Raw genomic sequence first — 22,691 nt, forward strand, 5'->3', positions numbered from 1 at the left:
TCTATCTATCTGAAGCTACTACTTCTGCTACTACTTCTGCTACTACTAATGATTTGTTAATAGTCTATTATTATCAGACTATTTATATTTTACTAAAATACAACAACAACCTCTGGAATTTCAAATCAAACTTGAATCGAGATGATTGGCATACACTTTGATCAGTGGAATAATAATTTTAATAAATAATGTTTTGGAATTTGGTTCTAAATTAAAATAATAAATTAAATATGATGTTCATTGCGTGGTGGTAAAAAAACTAATTGTTTTTGATTTTTAATGAAAAAAATGATTTTAATGGGTGGGGTGTTTTTTTTTTTTGGATTTTTGAAAACATACCAGAGCTACAATCTAAAGTCACAATTCCTTTAAATTAATAAGTCATTTTACCTATTAACAACAGTATCATCATATTAGTAATTATTAGTAAAATTGAATCTGCTTCTGGTGTACAAAACTATCTTTATTTTACATTTGTATTTATTTTTTAAATTTTTGTTTTTTTTTTTTATATCGATATATATTTATAAACAAGGAAATTTCACAAAGTGTTTGATAGAGGTGATTTTTCTAAATCGATTTTCACTCTTTCTAATAATAATTCATAGGTTAGTTGGGTGTTAGAGTGGGTAGCAAGTTGTTGATTGATCCATTTCATAGATTTCAATTGTATGTTTGTGTAAAGTGATTGCATCGATTTGAATTCCATTTCAAGCTTTGCAATGATCTGAATTGTCAACCATAGGTCAGGATTACATTTCAATTCATCGAACGGACATTCCAATCTATTATAAACTTTGGTTTGTTTATTATCGACAGACCACGAACCATTTGCATTTTGTAATTTAATAATCTCTAATAGTCTTTCTTTTTCTTTTGATTGCTCTGCAAATAACATAGACTTTGAAGATGAGGATGGTAATGAAGTAGGTGAAGTAGTAGTTGAAGAAGACAATGATGATGATGATGAATTTACTATTACATTATTATTACTCTGATTATTATTATTATTTAATGGTTTAATTGAATTTTCAGATTTTATACTTCCACCAAATCCTATATTACAACATGATCTTGTTTCCATTGTTTTTGATTGAAAAGATATTTGATTACTATTATTATCTCTCCAATAACTTGCGAATGAATGTATACGATCTACTAATTGAATTGATTTCATCTCTGTAATAGGAGAATCACAATTGACATCAGATGTAACTATTAATGATGTATAATTTGTTATTAAATTATATTTCTTTGCAATATTAATTATTTCTTCTTTGTTATTAATATCTTTTTCTAAACTTGATATATAAATTAATGATCCAATTGAATGTAATAATAATCTATTAAAACTATTGTTATGATTATTATTTAATGATTTAAAATCTAAATTGAATTTAAATAATAGTTCGTTTCCAATCGGGTCGGTTCCTCTCAATTCCAACTGATGAATTGTATTGATAATTTCATTGTTTATCGAATCGCTATTGAATATACCATAGAGTATCATTCTTTCATTTAAATAGATTGGTCTAATTATAGTTGGTGCTTGTTTCACTATTGTCGATAGTAACTCTCCCCAATTCAATGTGAGATTCGATATTCTCTGTTTCAAAGAGCTATCGAGTAGTTCCATAATGATCGATTCGAAACTATCCCAATCTTCAAAGACAATCTTGTGTTCACCACCACCAGCCGATGCCAAACCATAAACCAACTCTTTATCAGCAGACTTTCCAATGCCGACTGTAAACATTCTAGAAGTAGAGCGTTCACTTCTAACGAAACTAACAAGTTTATCTGTATCATTAATACGACCATCTGTCAATACAAATATTTGTCTTGGATACTGATGATCATATGATTGATTTTCATTTGAAAAGAGGTACTCTAAAACAGGATAGAGATCTGTACCACCAAGATCTGCTTCTACTTGATCATCAATATATTTTGTTGCCAATTGTAGAGTTTGATCGTTGTACTCTTTCGAACCATCTTCAAATAAAGATTGAAAAGTTGATCCGAATCTAATAATATTAAATCTAATAGAAGCAATTGGTAACGATCTGATTAGGAATTGAAGTACTCTTTTTGCCAATATGATACGATCTTTCTTCATTGAGAATGAACAATCAATTATAAATATAAATTCTGCCTTTTGATTAATATCAATCGGTTTATATTGATTCATAAGCCCGTGATTTGGTTTAAAATCTAATGCAACAACATATGATTGATCTTGATTATTATATTCTATAAATACATTTGGTACTTCTACTTCTTGTTTTAAACATAATAATAGTAATATATTATTTGCTATTCCTGATTCTGATTCAATTGTTATCAAATTATCATTGATACTATATTGATAGTTTGGTAATTCCAATGATTCCAATTGATTTGAGAGTTCTAGTTGAATGTTAATCTTTACTGGATAATGGCCAAGCGGAAACCAATATCTATGTAGTAGGAATTGAAGATCATTCTTATAGACTCCAATCTCTGATATAATTGTAAAGCTAATCTTGATATCGGTATCCACTCTGACGTTACCAAGTAATACTTGAAATTGACCTTCGGAATCACGCGATGCCATGAATGCAACTATACCTGATGCCATAGCATCGTTATATTCCTGATTAGCGATATTTCGCTCTCTCACAACACCAACTAGTTTAACAGAATCATTGTATTCAACTTGCATTGAATTGATAGTTGCATACGGTGGTAATAATATTGAATAACTTGCTTCTACTGTTGATTCTGATGATGTTGGTTCTGATGTTGTTGATGATGATGTTTCTGATGATGATGTTTCTGATGATTCATTTTCAAATCTATAATGTTGATTTATGGTTGTTGATGTACATGTATCTGTAACGAGAGAATCTATAGACATTGAAATTAGGTTGGGTATGTTTTTGTATAAATATTTTGATTTTAAACCAACTTTGTTTCTATAGACTCGTTCATCATACTCTTCCTCTAAAAAACGAAAGAAACTATAGTGATTAGATTGATAAATATTTGAATTTAGATCCATTTATAAACTTTTAAAAATAAATAATCATCAAATTGAGAATGATTGTTTTTTTCACAAAATTTTTATTTTACTAATTTAAAATTTATTTATCAAAAATAAAAATTGTTATAATTAATTAAAAAAAAGGAAATGGGATGATTAAAAAAAAAGAAACTAGAATAAATATCTGTTAAAAAAAAAAAACTGATTCTTTGAATAAAATAATCTTTTTTATGTTGTCCAACACATTTTTTTAAACAAAAAACAAATCTGTTGATGGTTCAATCATCAACATTAATTATTATTTTGGAAAAAAAAAATGTGTAGATTTATTTTTTTTATTTGTTTAAATGGAATCAAAGTTTCGGCATTCTTTCCAGAAAGATATCAAGTAAATGAAACCAATGGGTTTATATACAATATAAAATCAGATGTAATAATGTACGGTTACATAAATTGTGACATTAATGGAGATGGATATCTAACATTCTTGTTAGTAATCTTATAAACAGCAGAACTAAGAGATAGACCCCACAAATTCAGACCACCTTCATTCCAGTGAAAGCAAGACTTGTCCAAAGACATCAAAGCAGTGAACTTTGCTTTGGCATGAGGTGCACTGGTGAAGAACCAAGGAATAAGTCTGTTGACAAGCTTGATCAGGTGTGGGTGAATCAAGATAGAAGTGATAGAAGAGCATGAGAAGTACATAGGATTTATTGATGGTTGATTTCGCTCTCAGAGTAGAAGCTTTATACTTATACAGTGCTAGGTTAGCTTTAATGAGATTGATCATACTTGCCAGTTTGGAGCAGTGACCATCCGGGTTGAAGTTGACACCTAAGTATCTTTAAGGGAATGTGGAGACAGGGAACGGAAGGTTAACAGTGGAAGTGTTACCGAGCGGAATGATAACCTATTTACTAGAGTTAACGTCCGCAGCTGTGGATAGTTTGAACAGGTTAAACCAGTGGATTGGGTTTTCCCGCTATGCCAAAAGGGAAGTTAACTAATTATGATGTGCTCCACAAGAATCACACAGATGAACATTCCACAACTGGGAGTATGTACGGCAAAAATCTGAGAAACAGGACAGAGGTATCAATAGTATCAGAAAGATATACTTTTATATGTTATATAAAGTAAGAAAATATTCTAAGGTAGATCTTTGTAAATGATTAATATTAAATCATTTATCATTTTAAAAAAAATAAATGATAAAATTAATTTGTGCAATATTTCTGAAGTAATAAAATATTTTTTATTATAGAATTTTTAAATTTATTGTGAAATATTTAATAATATTATATATAAGTATGATACTAAGTAAAATAGAAAGAATACTTGATTTGGATTACTGAATGGCACAAGAAGTTATTGATTTAAAATACAATTCTAATTTTCAACAGTTTCAAGATTAAAGAAACTAAACAAAACTAACTCAGCACAGAACACAAATACTATTTGTATAAAAAGAGTATATATTTAAAATAAAATTTTTAAATTTTTTTTAAAAAATAAGTTAAATCATAGAAAAAAAAGGATATCAATGTTATCTCTTCGCTAAATGACTGGTTGTCAGTTAAGTCTACTATAGTCAACGTCTATAAAAAATACCAGCGGCTGGTAGCATGGCCAAGAGGAAGATGATTAAGAGTTTGATCAATACCATTAGCTCCACCGAACTATAATCTAACATCAGAGCCAAAGCCAGCAGCGATCTACTGTTACTTCAATCTGAAACAGTACTTGTGGTAATTGGCATCGATTAATTTGGTGTAATGGGTGACTGCTCTTTTGAATGTATTTTCCAGCTTGTAATGGCTACCATCACCAAACATTTCACAGGACAGCGCCTGCCATAACGAATATACGATAGCAGCAGTAAGGTGGGTGAAGTGGACAGTAGTACGAATAGGACCGTCGAACTTGATGCACGAGTGCTTCCAATTGCGAAGTCTATAGTTACAGTACTTGTGGTATATATGTTTGATAAAGGAAAGGAACTGCTGTGAAACTACATTCCTGCATTTGAAGAAGAAATGCTCATGTGGGTTGCAGAGTTCAGTGAAGGTGTCACCACAGAACTCACAGACATTACCAGTGCGCTTGTGGTTGATAGGGAAGGTGTGAGAGTACAGCCGGAATATGCTGTTACATCTTCAAATTTTTTTTTTTTTTTTTTTTTTAAGAAGTAAAAATTGATTTAAATTTAAGCTTTATATTGGGATGGTGTGAACCATCAAATTTTTCTTTTTTTTTTTTTTTTTTTTACAGTTTTTACTTTTTCATAATTCTGCAGATTCGATATTTATAATGAGATCCAACTTTATTTATTATCTTTTAAATAAACATACCTTGATTCGATATTAATAATGAGATATCGAAACAAGGAGTTCTCTCGGGTATTTATACTCTTGGTTTACCATCGGTTGGACGAGATTCGTTGATGACTTCATCCTGGTAAACAATTCTAGAACTTCTCCGGTTGGTGACTCATCGATGGATCGTTAATAAACGTCTTCTGGAATTTCTATGGAATTTCTATGAGTGTTCACTGAAATATCCATGACTTTTCTACAGCTGATGATTGAATTGGTTAATTAAAAATCCGCATGCGGACATTTTTTTAAAAATTTAGTGGAACTCCCGGGTATCGATCCCAGATTTCAAGCATGCGAAGCCAGCGTTCTACCATCTAAACTAAAGTCCCTTTTTTGATTCAAAAATTGTCAATTAATTTGTTTTATATTTTTATTTTAAAAACCATGTAACAGCTAATACATGTACGGATTAATAATAAAATCTATGTCATAATATCATTCCTGAGTGGTTTGATGCCACTGTTCAGTCGATATTCTGTTTCTACTTACCTCTGCAGAGTGCAAGGTACCTTGAATATTCAAAAGTGGTGGTGGTCATGTCTCTGTACTGTAATCCATCATAAACATGGTCAAATAGTTTGTCTTAGGTTCTACCCATCTTTTACGCAATCAATCATAACAATTGGATTATTTTCAGTGATCGAGATTTGATAAAAAAACAAATCTTTCTATTTGTTTGATCATTTATTATTCAATGATTATTAATCTTTCACATATATTATTATCAAAGATAATTAGTTATCTTGAAGATAACATAGATAGATTATGTGTCAGTTTAGTTTGTAAAAGATGGTTTGATGAAAGAGATAAATATCTATATTTTAATACTGATCGTATAAATATCAATCTTTGTAAAGATATTGATGATCATCACGATCACTCTAATAATGAATCAGAGATAGAAGAGAAACAATATAATATTAAGTGTTTATTTTCATTAGAATCATATCGATCATCAATACTCAGATCACTCAATCAAAAGAATAATTGTACTTTGGCATATAGCAGAGATTTTTACCTATCAGACTATTCAGTAAATCCATGTAAATAATTGCTAATTCATAATACTACAATAAAAACACATAATCTAACACTTTATATATTTATTTTTTTAAATAGATAGTTATCCTGAAGATGATAGAATTATATCGAATATCACTAAAGTAATTTTAGATGAACAACTTGATAATAAATATTTAAAGGAAATCTATGGAATGATATCGATTTCAAATGTGTCCACACTGAAAGGAATTACAAGTTTATCTAGTGTATTACCTGTGAATTTGACATCGATAACATTTCATGAGGAATTCGATGAAGTATTGTTGGCAGGTTATCTTCCACCGAAACTAGAGAAACTGAAATTCGAATGGAATTCAGAGTTTAATCAAGTGATCGCAGCAGGTGTTCTTCCAAATACATTGAAGAAACTAAGATTTGGTGACGACTTCAATCAACAACTCGAACCTCATGTATTACCATCATCATTAACATATTTAAAATTGGGAGGTGAATACACTCAAACACTTCAAGTTGGATCACTTCCTCCAAATCTTAGAGCTCTTAATTGCTATTGTATTTGTATGATATCAGATGGAGTATTACCACAATCACTTTGCACATTAACTGAATCACCTTTATCATGGATTCCATTCATCAAATCACTGAACAATCTCACAACACTTTCACTCTATAATAAAAAAAATGATGATTCGAATTCCACATTAAATTTGGCAGATCTACCTACTTCTCTCACAAGTTTAAGTATCGATACTTCGTGTCGTCTCATCTCATCTCTATCACCCTCAATCAGATTTCTCGATATACATCTTACTGATTATGATATCGATGAGATATTCAAAGATCGATCACAATATCATTTCGAAAGACTATGTGTCGATGGACTGAAACAAGAATCACTTGACAATCTGAAGATCAAAGAGTTGAAACTACAATTTTTAACCAATGAATCTATTATCAGAGATATTCCATTTGGTGTGGAAACTTTAGATTTTGGATACGATATATATCATTTTCAAATAATAAAAAGAATTCCTAATGGCGTCCCATTATCAGTGAAGAAGATCATATTTCAATTCAATACAACAATCAATCAACTTGATTTCGAAATTCCAAACAGTGTCGAAGAAGTCGTGATAAAATATTATTATTTGAAATATCAATTCCCGAGCAAATTGATTCCAAACTCTGTTAGATCAATGACTGTTCCTTCCGAAATGATTCCAAATGTCGATATTTTCGATATACCTAAATCAGTAACCAGCCTGTGTTTTATTGATAGCTATCAAAAAGTAGATCTCCATGTTCGAATGATATATGATGATCGTTATCTCATTTTTGGTCAATCATTTAACAAATTCAGTGTTGCAATAGTACCTAGAATTTTACCTCAATTCATTCGATAAATAAACATATACAATTAACAATTAACTATTAAAACATGTTACACTTTAACTACTTTTAATGATTTTATTATTGATAGTATTTGTTAGTTGAGAGTAGAGTGTGTTGTATGATAAAGACTTGACTAACTAAATGTTGGTTAACTCGATATCTTTATCGACCAATTGCCCACTTAACTATATTATTCACTCTCTTTCGTTTACTTTGATATAATTGAACTTATGGCTACTGTTATTGGTGGTTGCTGTTTAAAAGTGTTGTGTTAGTTTGTTTCTCTCTGTCTATCTACTTGTATGTTTTGCTCTTATCTTACTTTGAATGGTTTTGTTTTGATTCGATACACTGTGCTGCCAATCTTGATATGATCATTGCATGCTCTATTGAATTGCTGTGGTTTTGTCTCTTATATGACCTGCCGACTGATACGGCACTCGTCTGTCAACATTATATTGCTACTCTAATAAGGATAACTTTATCGCCTATTATTTGGTGAAATCAACTATTTCATTTTCACTGCATTATACCTGCTACTGACTGATCTGATGATTGGTGTTTTTCTGTAGTTAAACTGCAGAACACTATTTTCGCTATAAGATCGTTAATAGTTTAAAGATTGAATATATTTACATATAATTGATCCTGACTGATCAAGTGGTTGATCAATATCTTTTTAACAACTAACATAACATAATATTGACCAATGATTATGATAGTCGTTGTGTAGTGATATGAGACAGTCTGTCAATTATTTAATTAGATTCTGTACAGTTCATCATCGAAAGCGATAACTTTATGTGTAGATGTTCACGCTCTCTGCAGCTCTACTAAGATAGATCTATCTTATAGTGGAAAATGCTATTAGTTAGATTAGTTAAAGAGACTTTAAAGAGTGATCATTTATTACCTACATACATTGAATATAATTAATAACACACCACAGGTCTGTAGTAACATCGGAACCCATTGCCATTCATTGTTGCTTCAACTAGAGTGTCTATATAGATCTATATATCCAATACCGATGAATCATTCAATAAAACACAACCTGAGAGCACTTTTGTGATATGCGATCACCTATAACAAAATTGGGTTAGCTAAAGTTCAAATCTGTATCTCTCTAACTAAGTATGTAATTAAAATCAAAATATAGGTATCATTTCATAAGGAGTTAACCGTCGTATTAGTCAAAAAAGATGGCGGAAGATAGAAATTGAAATTTGTATGTGGCAAATTAATTTGCTTCTGTTGCGAAACACTTCACACACCCACAGCTGGCTACCCACGAAAATTTTCAAAATGTTATTTCTTCCTAAAAAAAAGAAAAAAATATACAAATGTAAGTTTGTGTAATACTAACATGAATTAAGTGCATTGATACCAGTGGACTCAAAAAAAAAATTAAACATACTCCTTGGCAAAGAGGATGCTCCTCAATAATAGATACACCAGATCCAATAGCTTCGATAATAGGATTATTCATGTCGCAGTGGTGGTGATTCATTGTTGGTGATTGTGGTATAATTAATAATTCCGAAAATATGTTTTTGAATCTTATCCTTGGAAGATCTGTAGAGTCTGTATCGGACTCTGGCCACCCACCACCAAACTCGATGTCTTCCATGCTTTGCACATTCGTTTTACCATTACTAACCCTCAAATAAACTTTTTTTTCTCATAAAAAAATTATTTGTAATTTTTTTTTCTACGAACCCCATATAAAAATAGTGTAATTTTTATTTTTTATTTTTTTAATTTTTACCCAAAATTCATTTGACAACTTTAATCTAAAATTTTAAAAATATTGAATAGGTTCTATATATTTCTTCTCTCTATTATAATATTCAATGATTGTTGATTTATCACATTTATTGTTATCAAAGATAATTAGTTATCTTGAAGATAACATAGATAGAATATGTGTCAGTTTAGTTTGTAAAAGATGGTTCGACGAAAGAGATAAATATCTATATTTTAATACCGATAATATTAAAATGTCTTGTTTTCAAGAAGAAGATCGTGAAAGTGATTTTCGTAAGAGTGTATTTACATTAGAATCATATCGATCATTATTATTCAGATCATTCAATCAAAAGAGTAATTGCACTCTGTCATATGGATATGGATGTAGTATTTCTTATGACACAGACTATTCGATAGATTTAGGTAAGATATTGGTATTGACAGTGTTGTTTTATAAAATATACAAATGCTAATCGTTTATTTTAAATATACAATACAGATAGACGCAAAACAAATGATAAGATTACACCAAATATCACCAAAGTTTTTTTGGAAACAAATGAAGAACTTGGCAAAAAGGAAACAGAGATACTCTATGGAATGATATCGAATTCAAATGTATTCAATCTAAAAGAAATAGCTAGTTTCAACAGTGTATGTTTATCTAGTGTATTACCTGCGAATTTGACATCGATAACATTTCATGAATTCAATGAGTCATTGTTGGCAGGTTATCTTCCACCGAAACTAGAGAAACTGAAATTTGAATGGGAATCAGATTTTAATGAACCAATCTTGGCAGGTGTTCTTCCAAATACATTGAAGAAACTGAAATTTGCTCAATACTTCAACAAAACACTCGAACCTCATGTATTACCATCATCTTTAACATATTTAAAATTGGGAGGTGAATACACTCAAACACTTCAAGTTGGATCACTTCCTCCAAATCTTAGAGTCCTTATTCATAAGGGTAAAAGTAAGATATCAGATGGAGTATTACCAGAATCACTTTGTACTTTGGCGTCACATTTCAAATGGATTCCATTCATCAAATCGCTGAACAATCTTACAACTCTAACACTCCTTACAAGTGGTCATGATTCCATTGACACAATATACTTGTCAGATCTACCAGATTCTCTTACGAGTTTAGATATTCAAACTTCATGTCGTCTCGCGTCATCTCTATCACCTTCAATCAAATATCTCGATATACACAGTACAACAGATTATGATATCGATGAGATATTCAAAGATCGATCACAATATCATTTCGAAAGGCTCTGTGTCGATGGAAACAAACAAGAATCACTTGACAATCTGAAGATCAAGGAATTGCATCTGGAATTTGATCTGGAATTTGGCAATAGTGAATCGATTTTAAGGTATATTCCATATGGTGTAGAAACTTTATATTTTGGAAACGGTCAGTTTAAATTTGCTGAAAAAGATCGATACTCAATTCCATTGTCAGTGAGGAAGATCATATGTCAATACTATAATACAATCAATCTAATTGAATCTGAAATTCCAAACAGTGTCGAAGAAGTCGTGATAAAATATTTTTCTCGTTCGGAAGAACGATTCACAGGTATACCGATTCCACACTCTGTAAAATCACTGACTGTTCCTTCTAATTTGTTGGACGACAAAGTTTTTGACACACCTAAATCAGTCACCAACTTGTGTTTTGTCGATTACAATCAACAAGTAGATCTCCATGTTCGAAAGATATATGATGATCAGTATCTCATTTTTGGTCAACCAAGATACAAATTCAATGCTGGGATTGTATCACGTATATTAAGGGAATTCATTCATCCATGAACTAAATACTCAATCTAAGACTACATTACCACTAATTATCAATAAACAACAAAATCAGATACTTTTATTGCAAAAGAATATACACAAGTCAAATAATCATTCTTGGTGAAACAAAAAAAAAAAAAGTTTAAAATTTATTATTAATGCTAATTTTTTATCAAATTTGTAGATCATTATTGATCATTTATAAATATAATTATTCAATGATTGTTATTTTATCACATTTATTATTATCAAAGATAATATCTTGAAGACAACATAGATAGAATATGTGTCAGTTTAGTTTGTAAAAGATGGTTCAATGAAAGAGATAAATATCTATATTTTAATACCGATCGTATTAAAATGTATAATTTTCAAGAATATGAAGAGAATGATAATTGTAAGAGTGTATTTTCATTGAAATCATATCGATCATCCACTACCAATTTTTTCGTAGTTGTTACGAAGTTTTTACATAGTATTCAACTCAATAAATGCAAAAAAAAAAAAATTTGTATGAAAAAGCATACTACGAATGGGATTCGTTATGCCCTTTTTTACACATTAAATTCGTAGTTGTTACGACAATTTATTTTTTAATGAGAAAAAAAAATGTTAAATAACTTTAAAAAGAACACTTGCAACGATTTTATAGATAATCTATATTATAAATGAGAATATTTATTTTTTTGTTAATCATAATTACTATATTAGTATTTATTCAGAAGAAGCTTTTAAATGTAAACATACCAATATTGCATTCATAGACATGTCTCATAGTTGAATCTACTATTGCAAAAGATCGTCAATGCATCATCGATCTCTACAATGTCAGTTTCATTTGTCTTTTGTATCTTTTCACCACCTTGTTTGAATTTGATACTGTTTTCAAATGAATTATTGATTATACTATACAATGTTTGTTATTGTAGCTTCCCACCAAGTGCTATATCGACACCATCTATTTTTTTTTTTTTTGTTAGTTCACATTCTAAACATCAATTAAATATACACTGGAATGACATATTATTTGATTTAGCAAAGACTTTTTTGTCCATTTTGGAATAACGATGAGCGAACATCAGATGATCGATTATTCTTCTCTCTCTTTGTGTTGTTTGTCTTTGTTGTATTTCAGAAGTTCGAACGATCGTTGTTGTTCTGTGGTTGTAGTTGCTGTAATTTGAGTTGTTGCTGCTGTTGATGTTGATATTGTTGTTGTTGGTTCGTTGGTCGCATTTGTAGTGTTTGTTGGTTTAGTAGCAATATCTGCTGAGAAAGATATTCGATCTCCATATCTTGACTCTCCAAATAACTAATAAATGGATTATTTAAATTAAAAAAACTATTGTTATAGTAATTATTGTTATTATTGTTATTATTATAATTAATATTGTTATTGTTATTGCTGTAAGTGAAGTTATTCTTATTGTTAATGTTACTGTTATTGTTATTGTTACTGTTGACTATCTCAAATTAAATAACTATTGTTTGATATTGCTATCAAATCTGCAAATCGATAATAAATAACTATTAATTGACTATCTTAAATTAAATCTTAAATATTATTATTAATTGACTATCTCAAATTAAATAACTATTGTTTGAAATGATCATTTTTTTTTTTTTTTGATTCGAGTCATCAAAATAAATTTTTAAAATTAATGTGGTAAAAATCTCGACAAATTGTAAAAAAATGATAACCACACTAGCACACCTTAAATTTTTACTATGATCAAAATGCACGTTTCAAAAGTGAAAAACTTTTTTCACACACTGATTTGTGTGGTGCCCATGACAACTACGAAACAATCGTAGTGAATACTCAAATCACTTAAAAAAAAGCTAAATTGTACTCTGACATACGGTGTGTCTTCTTACCAAACAGACTATTCGATAGCAATACGTAAGTTATTGGTAATATCTTTTTAAGAATAACAAATTCAAATCTTTTATTTTGAAACATAAAATATAGATCGCCGTTGTCATAAAACAGCAGATGAAACAAATGATAAGATTACACCAAATATCTTTGATGATAATGCTGCAATTGTATGAAAATTTGTATCTCAATTCATTTACGATAAATAAACACTCATTTAAATAACTACTATTTATTTTTGTATGGATAAAAATATTAGTCATATGTAATAGAAATTTTATTAAAAATAAATTTAATTATTAAATTTTATATTTGATATTTAAATTTTTTGTAAAATAACACCGTGTAGATCGATTAGATTGCTTAATGTAGATTCCAAACTATTGATCAATGTATTATTAATGCTAGACTTACAGTTGTTCTACGAATGATATCATAAATGCATTACCAAATACCTGGTAGTTTGATCCATCACCATCAAGCAACCACTATACACTGGATGTTGTAGAGATATTATCATTAGATTATATGAACATATCTAATAACGATCAACCACCTGATACAATTGTTGGCTGCTATTGCTATCATTAGACCAGGCTTATTTACATCTGTATGCTGATAAATCACAGTTAATAAGATATTAGAAAATGAATACACCACCAATATAGTACATACATACACTTTATTTACAACTCTGCTGCTTTATAAACTAGCGAACACACATACCTTCAATCTGATTCTCGGACTAAATTTAACAGTAACATATTCTGTATGGTGACTATCAATCCTGTTATATGTATTAATGATAACAAACAAGATGCAAATTGTTTGTATGCCTTCTTGATAGACTGAATTCGACAACGAGAGTGTCAATACAATATGACATATCTATTATATTTCTGAAAGTTTGATAGACTATGAATTTACTTTCAGTTGTCCACGAAAGTCGATTACTTTCCTATTGCTTTGTTATGTGACAGTATTGTGCCTGGCGAGGTTTGCGATGACATTGCAGATCTGTAATCGACCAATTGCTCATTTATCTGTATTTACTCTCCTATGTTTACTTTGACGCGATTCGACTGTTGGCTACTGTTCTTGTTGATTGTTGATTGCTGTTTGAAAAAGTGTTTGTTAGTTATCTGTGTAATTTTCTTCAATCTATCTACTTGTGTATGCTCTGCTCCTAACTTACCTTTGGGTTTGCTTATTACATGGCTTGCCTGTATTTCGCTGCACACGCTTTCTTCAATTGTATTCTATCTTGTTAAGATATTTCAATAAATGTGAGATAAATGAATAGATAATAACTAGAAGAGTCCAAATTTATTAAAAAAAATCAAGATATACAAAAATAAATCTAAAAGCTTTTTTTGTAGTGGCATAAAATGAAATTAAACAATCGTAGGTAACTATTGAACCATTAAAATTGTCTGGAATGACCAAAAATGAGATAATGATTATCATAAATCTTTCGAACATTGAGAGCCATCTATTTTTGTTATATTTAAAACAAAAGTTGGTTAATGATCGACATTTTTCAGACAAAACTTTTCGGATCATTTCTGGAGGAACTGTAAGTGATTTCACAGAGTTTGAATCCATAGTGTTGATATTCGTTCATCGTCTATAACTTTTAAAATCACGACTTCTTTAACAGTGTTTGGAATATAGGATTCTAAGGCATCGAATGTTGTATGATATTGAAAAATGATTTTCATCACCTGATGATGGAATCGAATTTCGATTAATTTTAATGTTTTTGTATCCATGGAATCCAAAATATAAGGTTTCGATACCAAACGGAATATCTCTGATAATTGAATATTCACCAATCGATTTTCAACTCTCTGGTCTTCATATTGTCAAGTGATTCTTGTTTATACCCATTTATAGTTAGTCTTTCGAAATGATATTGTGATCGATTTTTGAATATCTCATCGATATCATATTGTGTTTGGTGTATATCGAGATATCTGATTGAAGGTGATAGAGTTGAGATAAGACGACAGAAATAAAGAATCTTTAAACTTGTGAGAGAATCTGGAAGCTCTGACAAGTCAATTGTGATAATAGAATTATCACTTTGATAAAGTGTTAGAGTTGTAAGATTGTTCAGTGATTTGATGAATGGAATCCATGATATAGGTGACTTCAAAGTGCAAAGTGATTGTGGTAATACTCCATCTGATGATATCTTACTTTTTCCAAGATGAACAAGAACTTTGAGATTTGGAGGAAGAGATCCAACTTGAAGTGTTTGAGAATAATCAATTACCAACTTTAAATATGTTAAAGATGATGGTAATACATGAGGTTCGATTGGTTGGTTGAAACTGTCACCAAATCTCAGTTTCTTCAATGTATTTGGAAGAACACCTGCCAAGATTGGTTGATTAAATATGATTCCAATTCGAATTTCAATTTCTTTAGATTCCGTGGAAGATAGCCTGCCAACAATAAATTATTGAACTCATAATGAAATGTTATCGATGTCAAATTCACGGGTAATACATTCGATAAACTTGATATTCCTTTTAGTATGGACACATTTGAATTAGATATCATTCCATAGATAGATTTTATATTATTTAAAAGATCATCATATGAATCTAAATAAAATTTAGTTATATTTTGTGAAATTCTATCATCTATATTAGGACTATCTGTATTATAAAAAACAAAAGATTAGAATTTGTTATTTTTTAAAAAAAGTAATTAACCAATAACTTACTTATGTCTATCGAATAGTCTGTTCGGGAAGGAGACACATCAAATGCTAGAGAACAATTACTCTTTTGTTCGAGTGATCTGAATATTGATGATCGATATGATTTTTAGGTAAATAAACTCTTACGATTATTAATAATTTCTTCATCCTCTTCATTTTCATCAAAATTTCCATCTTCTTCTTTTATAAAATTATTCATTCTAATACTATCGGTATTAAAATATAGATATTTATCTCTTTCATTGAACCATCTTTTACAAACTAAACTGACACATATTCTATCTATGTTATCTTCAAGATAACTAATTATCTTTGATTTATTCATTATAAAGAAGATGGAGTAATTACATTGAAATCGTACCAATCATTAATATTCAGATCATTCAATCAAAAGACTAATTGTACTTTGTCATATGGATATGGATGTAGTATTTCTTTTGGTGGTTCTATTTTCAAAAGACTATTCTATAGATCCTTGTAAAAAATAATATTTAAAAATATATTTAAATTATTACAAATTCTAATTCTTTCAAATCTTTTTCACAACACAGTTACGCATATTAGTGACACAACTGATAGAATTATACCAAACATCACTAGAGTTTATATTGCTCGAGAACTTGGTGAGCAGAATACAGAGAATCTCTATGGAATAATATCGAATTCAAATGTTTACATGTTAGACAGAGTTATGAGTTTATAATTTGTATTACCTGTGAATTTGACATCGATAACATTTTGTTTGGACTTTGATGAGCCATTGCTGGTAGGTTATCTTCCACCGAAACTTGAGAAACTAAAATTCGAATGGAAATCATTTTTTAATGAACCAATCTTGGCAGGTGTTCTTCCAATTACATTGAAGAAACTGAAATTTGGTGAACGTTTCAATCAACTACTCTCATGTATTACCATCATCATTAACATATTTAGAGTTTGGAATCGATTACACTCAAACACTTCAAGTTGGATCACTTCCTCAAATCTTAGAGCTCTTGTTCATTATGGTAAAAGTATGATATCGGATGGAGTATTACCATCTTCACTTTGTACATTAAGAGTATCACCTTTATCATGGATCCCATTCATCAAATCACTGAACAATCTCACAACGCTGATACTCATCAAAACTGATGATTTGGAGAGCACACTAGATTTGGCAGATCTACCAGGCCCCCTCACGAATTTAGATATTAATATTGTATGTCGTCTTACGTCATCTCTATCACCTTCAATAAAATATTCAATATATTCCTAACAGAATATGATATCGATGAGATATTCAAAAATCGGTCACAATATCATTTCGAAAGACTATGTGTAGATGGAACCAAACAAGAATCACTTGACAACCTGAAGATCAAGAAGTTGCAACTGCATTTTAGTAAAAATGAATCGATTATCAGAGATATTCCATAAGGTGTGGAAACTTTATATTTTGGCCACATCGATTTACAATTAGATAAAAAAACAATTCCAAACGGGATTCTATCATCAGTGAAGAAGATCATGTTTGAATTCTATAGAACAATCAATTTCATTGATTCCGAATTTCCGAACACTGTTGAAGAAATCGTGATAGAAGATTGTTTTGGTTCAGATAAATTCTCAAGTAAATTGATTCCAAACTCTGTAAAATCAATGACTATTCCTTCTAATATGATTGAGAATGTTTTCGACCAACCCAAGTCAGTAACCAACTTTTGTTTTATCAATTACAATTACATAGTGGATCTTAATGTTCGAAAGATATATGATAATCATTACCTTATTTTTGGTCAATCACAAGACAAATTCAATGCTGCAATTGTATCAAGAATTTTATCTCATTCCATTTATAAATAAACGATTTAAATCTTTAAATTATCAATTTCTTTTAAGGAAATACAATAAAAAAATATTCACAATGTACAATTGATTTTATTCATATTAATATTTGTTGTTATTAAACTGAACTATGTTTGCTTTTTTTTTCTTCTTTTTCGATTTGAAAATATCGTTGGTATTAGAATTTGAAACGATTGGTGGAGAAAGTAAAACTTCGGATGCTTTCAATAGACTTTGTTGATTACTGAATGGACTGTTTCGAACATAGTCGAATCCATTTCCAGTTGAGGTAGGTGATGTATTGATGTTGAATTGTGTGTTTGGTGTATTTGGTCTAATCATCGATGTGCTGCTGGAAAGTGAGGTCAAAGGTGTTGTTGGTTGGTCACTGAATACTGGTAATGAATTTCTTCTGGCATTATTGTTGCTGTTGCTGTTGCTGTTGTTCCATGGAATTCTCAAGCTAGAATGCTTAAAGCTTGTTTCTTCAATGTTTGCCTTGATAATCAGATAGGAGATGATGATAGCCAAAATAAATGATGATGCCAACAATGTGATATAATAGTTTTTATCCTCTTCGTGTTTCTGTTCGAGCCGATTGATTCGCTCACGCAGTAGATTCAACTCTTTGGCAATGTCCTGAGAGATCTTCTTCTCGATAGATTGCTGCTCTATCGCAACTCGTCGTTCGAGGTCCGAACCAAGCTCGGCAATTCCATTGATGACCGACATGATCTTGGTAAAGTCTTCGTCTAAACTCCTGAATCTCTCACTGTAGTGAGTCTCTAGCTTTTCGAGATACTTGTTCGATATCGACTGGTTGATCTCTGCCGATTTCACACGATTCGCCAGTAGCTGTAGAATACTCTGAGGACTGGCAGACTCTACGTGTGTTGCTCCATGCTCATCGTTCTCTTCTGTGGCAGAACTAGTTGCACTACTCTGTCCATTTCCATTTCCACTACCACCACCATTTTTATCGGGAGGTGAATACGACTCTCTTGTCTGTGTCAAATTCATCGAAACCTGTTGCAACTGTGTCCACGATATAGTTTCATTTTCCTTTCTCGTTTTCAATTTAGATGATGATGAAGTTCCAAATGTAATATTATTATTCATTCTATTTAAAATTGACTCTACTTCTTGAATATTAATTCCAACCTCTTTATTAATAAAAAAAAACAAAAAAAAAGGTTAATAATAATTATAAACTTTAATCATATAATTAATTAAAAAAATAAATAAACATACGATTTTTTAAATCATCAATCATAGTCGATCCATAAACTTTAATGTCTGAAAGAGTACAATACATTTGATTACCATAATTTGTCAACATCTTAATTTTCAAATATCTAAAAGATTAAAAATAAAAAAGTCTAATTAGATACAACTTATATAAAATATATTTGTTTTAGTCAATCTTACTTATACCAAGATTTCTCTTTCAAAACGAAATATTGTGGTTTTCTAATGTTTTCAGCGGTGAAATTACCAAGGAAATGCCAAGTGCTACTAGGATACTTGTTGATGCCCATGACAACGAAATCCTTAAACATCGATGAGAAGAACTCGTAGTTTGCCAACTCTATGATTTGAATACCGATCTCTTCGCACAACTCAATGACGAACCAAGGGTTGGTATTACACTGGTTGAGCATGTAGCGATCTTTCGATGAATGCAAGATACTACTGATCTCTCTCGCCTCGGAATTGGCAGCGAGCACAGTAGCACCACACTCTGCACCGGCATAATTAAACTTGTCCGGTAGATCCTTTGGTGTACGCACAGTCGGATAACTTGTCTGATTGCTCACCGTATTGTTATGCGTCAGAGCCAACGCCGAATTCGACTCGGTATCCGCCAATGAGAATATTACTTTCTGTGTAAATTTATTGAATGGTTCCACTTTTATTTAATAATAAGTTTAAAGTTAGTCTTTGTTTATATTTATAATAAATATTAACATTATTATTATTATCTAAATAAAACATACATTTAATTTCATTATTTATATTATTTGTATCTTGTTCCTCTTGTAATTTAGTCTCTCTTTGAGTATCAGCAATCTTCTGTTGCTCTATTTCTTTTTCTTTTTGCTCTATTGAAGTGATTACGTCTCTATGTACTGTCTCCAATACTGTTGAGATTCTTGGGATCTCATTATTCTTTTCATTATTCTCTTCATCAACAATTTCCTTTTCCTTAACTTTCTCTATTTCTGTTTGTTGCTGCTGTGTATCTTTATCTTCTGAACCTACTTTAGTTTCATTATTATTTTCTTTTTCTTTTTCATTATCTTTATCTTTCTCTTTATTTTCATTCTCATTCTCTATCTTTTTCTCAGTATCTTTCTCTGTTTGATTAGGTTGTTGATTTTTGGTGTTTTCATTTGATTCTTCATTCTTTTCTTCTGAAACAGTAGATTGTTCATTAATTTTCTCTTCTTTATTATTATTATTATTATTATTATTATTATTTATTTTATTTTCTATATCTTGAAGTATTTGATTACCAATATACTCTGGTATAATACTTTGTTCCTTTTGATTATTCTGATTACTATCTGTTGTCGGACTATCATTATTATTTTCATTCTTATTATTATTATTATTATTATTATTATAATTTGAATTGACGTCATTATTATTATCTGATGTAGCTGAAAATTTAATAGTAATATCTTCCCGAGAAGTATCTTCTTTGATATCCTCTACAACAGGTTTATCTTGATCTACCACCACCGATATATCTACTTCTTCTTCTTCTTCGGTAATAGCAACATCGATATGTGTCTGCTGAACAGCAGGTATTTCTTTTTCTTTCTCTGAAGTTACACCATCACCATTATCTACATTTAACTCTTGCAGTTGTGTAGTTGTTGATTCTTGTTGTTGTTGTTGTTGCTGTTGTTGATGTTGTTGATGTTGTAGATATTGTTCAACTATCTTTTGATATGAATCAAGTTTTTGTTCTTGTTGTTGTTCTTTTATATCTTTATTTGCAAGATCTTGTTGTAATATATTATCATCTGCTCTACAGTAACAAAGTAATAATAATAAAAATACAAAAAAACAATAAAATGTTCTATTTAATAAAATATTCATATTTATAATATCTATCTATATATATATTCAACTATCATTCTAATTATAAAAAAAGAAGATGATACAGCACAGTTGATTTTTGAAACACTGACGTGTATGACTCATCAAAAACTGACTGGTCACCAAAAATTATTCCTTAAAAAAACAGAAAAAACATTAAATTAACTTTCGGAAATGAGACCAAAAATGGTATTGTTTTTTACTAATAACATATTATTCAATATTTCTTTTATTCTAATACACCTCTGTTCGTTTTGTATTATTTTATTAATACTATTGTTGTTGTGAGGTTAAAGTTGGTGATGTATTGGGGGGTGTTGTTCCAACAAGTGGTGATAATTGTTGAGACGATTGTTGTTGTTGCTGTTGTCTTCTTTGTTTAATTTGTTTATTTTGTGATGTTGAACCATTGCTGTTGTTGCCGCTGCTACTATGCTTAGAGGATTTCGATGAAATAGATGATAAAGTCGGTGAAGATGTAGATTTAACCATGCTACCACCGGTTGAAATTGATGAAGCTGATGTCGAGTTGTTGTTGCTATTGCTATTATTATTATTATTATGGTTATTGTTTGAAGACGATGTTGGATAGAGCGATGCATTTACTACTGGTGGATGTAACATTGAGAACAATGGGAATTGTATCTTATTCGGTGATACCAATCGTTGATTCAATTGTTTTACGATAAAGTTTTGCAAGAATTGACCTAGTTTACCTGGTTCCTTCAATACTGTTTCATAACCCATCTTGGTTATCATTCTCATTGTCAGAGAAGGCGATTCCTTCAAGTAAAGAGTACACATTGGATTCGTATGATTCGGTATATATAAAACAAACTACATATATATATAGGAAATATAACAATCTGTTAATCATCACTTGACTTGACCAATACAATTGTATTTATATATTATATTGTTTGCTTCTGAACAACTTAAGTTGATGATACTTACGTTACCAGTTAATTGTTTCAAAGATATCTTTGTCTTTACGGGTAAGCATGCCATGTGTTTCTGTGGCCAATTCAACCATAGTTCAGTGGATGCAGTGACTGATGCGTCACCTGAATAGATAATATCGAATTCAAAGACATTGACCGAGGCATTCACTGGCGATATCAATTTAATGGTACCGATCTCTGGTGTTGTCGATCCTATATTTATATCTGAAAATGATAGATTACCCTAATAATAAGAATAATAATAATAAGATTTATAAGTAAATACAAGTAATGAGTTAATGATTCATTATGAATTGTAGTCATAATAATAATAATAATAATAATAATAATAATAATAAATATAATAATAATAAGACAGTAGATAGACATACAATGAAATCTGGTTTGGAATCGTCGTCCGATGCCAAACTATTTAAAACATGATAGAGTGATTGTGAGAATTGCTGTGAATGGTTGATCTCTTGTAGCAGTCGTTTAGTTATAAAGTTGATCCATTTACAGGTTTCGATCGATGTTGGTGGTGTATCTTTGCTGATTGCAAAATCGAATGGTTCAGATGATGCTGATCCAGATGAAAATAATATTGATTTCTTTTTTGTTGAATTACTATTATTATGATTATTATGTTTATTATTTTGATTATGATGATGGTGTTGTTGTCGTTTACTATTTTCTTTTAGTGGATCTACTTTCTTTGCCAACAATCTAAAGAATAAATATAATATAGAAACACTTGAGAAGATGATTCCTAAAAGGAATCCAACTAATATATTATACATAATTGTTGTTTAGTTGTTGT

The 22,691-nt window shown here is 30.1% G+C and overlaps 10 protein-coding genes and 1 non-coding gene across 11 annotated transcripts; 3 read left to right on the plus strand and 8 right to left on the minus strand.

Moving 5' to 3' along the window:
- Positions 1–541: 541 nt before the first annotated feature.
- PPL_08501 (VIT and vWA domain-containing protein) lies at positions 542–3,043 on the minus strand (the record flags this gene model as incomplete). The annotated part of the gene is made up of 1 exon (XM_020579316.1): positions 542–3,043. The coding sequence occupies one exon, from the start codon at positions 3,041–3,043 to the stop codon at positions 542–544; it is 2,502 nt and encodes an 833-aa protein (XP_020431155.1).
- Positions 3,044–3,862: 819 nt separating this feature from the next.
- On the minus strand, positions 3,863–5,944 carry PPL_08502 (uncharacterized protein; the record flags this gene model as incomplete). Its single annotated transcript, XM_020579317.1, has 5 exons — positions 3,863–4,010; positions 4,464–4,482; positions 4,640–4,707; positions 5,044–5,182; positions 5,896–5,944. 5 exons carry the CDS (start codon positions 5,942–5,944, stop codon positions 3,863–3,865), a joined length of 423 nt encoding a protein of 140 aa, XP_020431156.1.
- On the minus strand, positions 5,664–5,735 carry PPL_08503. The gene has a single exon. It is a non-coding gene; the product is annotated as a tRNA-Ala (tRNA).
- A 156-nt stretch (positions 5,945–6,100) lies between the features above and the next one.
- PPL_08504 (uncharacterized protein) lies at positions 6,101–7,832 on the plus strand (the record flags this gene model as incomplete). Its single annotated transcript, XM_020579318.1, has 2 exons — positions 6,101–6,449; positions 6,526–7,832. 2 exons carry the CDS (start codon positions 6,101–6,103, stop codon positions 7,830–7,832), a joined length of 1,656 nt encoding a protein of 551 aa, XP_020431157.1.
- Positions 7,833–7,958: 126 nt separating this feature from the next.
- PPL_08505 (uncharacterized protein) lies at positions 7,959–9,451 on the minus strand (the record flags this gene model as incomplete). Its single annotated transcript, XM_020579319.1, has 6 exons — positions 7,959–8,001; positions 8,034–8,074; positions 8,458–8,568; positions 8,766–8,824; positions 9,188–9,215; positions 9,239–9,451. The coding sequence occupies 6 exons, from the start codon at positions 9,449–9,451 to the stop codon at positions 7,959–7,961; spliced, it is 495 nt and encodes a 164-aa protein (XP_020431158.1).
- Positions 9,452–9,674: 223 nt separating this feature from the next.
- PPL_08506 (uncharacterized protein) lies at positions 9,675–12,166 on the plus strand (the record flags this gene model as incomplete). The annotated part of the gene is made up of 4 exons (XM_020579320.1): positions 9,675–9,993; positions 10,070–11,164; positions 11,654–11,849; positions 12,097–12,166. 4 exons carry the CDS (start codon positions 9,675–9,677, stop codon positions 12,164–12,166), a joined length of 1,680 nt encoding a protein of 559 aa, XP_020431159.1.
- A 350-nt stretch (positions 12,167–12,516) lies between these two features.
- Positions 12,517–14,869, minus strand: PPL_08507 (uncharacterized protein; the record flags this gene model as incomplete). The annotated part of the gene is made up of 4 exons (XM_020579321.1): positions 12,517–12,848; positions 13,264–13,331; positions 14,318–14,379; positions 14,615–14,869. 4 exons carry the CDS (start codon positions 14,867–14,869, stop codon positions 12,517–12,519), a joined length of 717 nt encoding a protein of 238 aa, XP_020431160.1.
- Positions 14,870–15,092: 223 nt separating this feature from the next.
- Positions 15,093–16,320, minus strand: PPL_08508 (uncharacterized protein; the record flags this gene model as incomplete). The annotated part of the gene is made up of 3 exons (XM_020579322.1): positions 15,093–15,545; positions 15,779–15,930; positions 16,116–16,320. 3 exons carry the CDS (start codon positions 16,318–16,320, stop codon positions 15,093–15,095), a joined length of 810 nt encoding a protein of 269 aa, XP_020431161.1.
- An 88-nt stretch (positions 16,321–16,408) lies between these two features.
- Positions 16,409–17,840, plus strand: PPL_08509 (FNIP repeat-containing protein; the record flags this gene model as incomplete). Its single annotated transcript, XM_020579323.1, has 4 exons — positions 16,409–16,423; positions 16,753–17,196; positions 17,257–17,315; positions 17,522–17,840. 4 exons carry the CDS (start codon positions 16,409–16,411, stop codon positions 17,838–17,840), a joined length of 837 nt encoding a protein of 278 aa, XP_020431162.1.
- Positions 17,841–17,924: 84 nt separating this feature from the next.
- Positions 17,925–20,930, minus strand: sun2 (SUN domain-containing protein 2; the record flags this gene model as incomplete). Its single annotated transcript, XM_020579324.1, has 5 exons — positions 17,925–18,985; positions 19,074–19,177; positions 19,251–19,410; positions 19,513–19,731; positions 19,820–20,930. The coding sequence occupies 5 exons, from the start codon at positions 20,928–20,930 to the stop codon at positions 17,925–17,927; spliced, it is 2,655 nt and encodes an 884-aa protein (XP_020431163.1).
- A 273-nt stretch (positions 20,931–21,203) lies between these two features.
- Positions 21,204–22,671, minus strand: PPL_08511 (uncharacterized protein; the record flags this gene model as incomplete). Its single annotated transcript, XM_020579325.1, has 3 exons — positions 21,204–21,767; positions 21,885–22,115; positions 22,264–22,671. The coding sequence occupies 3 exons, from the start codon at positions 22,669–22,671 to the stop codon at positions 21,204–21,206; spliced, it is 1,203 nt and encodes a 400-aa protein (XP_020431164.1).
- Between the last annotated feature and the right edge of the window lie 20 nt (positions 22,672–22,691).

This window comes from Heterostelium album, assembly GCF_000004825.1.
Source record: "Heterostelium album PN500 unplaced genomic scaffold PPL_scaffold8, whole genome shotgun sequence".
In the NCBI taxonomy this organism is placed as follows: Eukaryota; Evosea; class Eumycetozoa; order Acytosteliales; family Acytosteliaceae; genus Heterostelium; species Heterostelium album.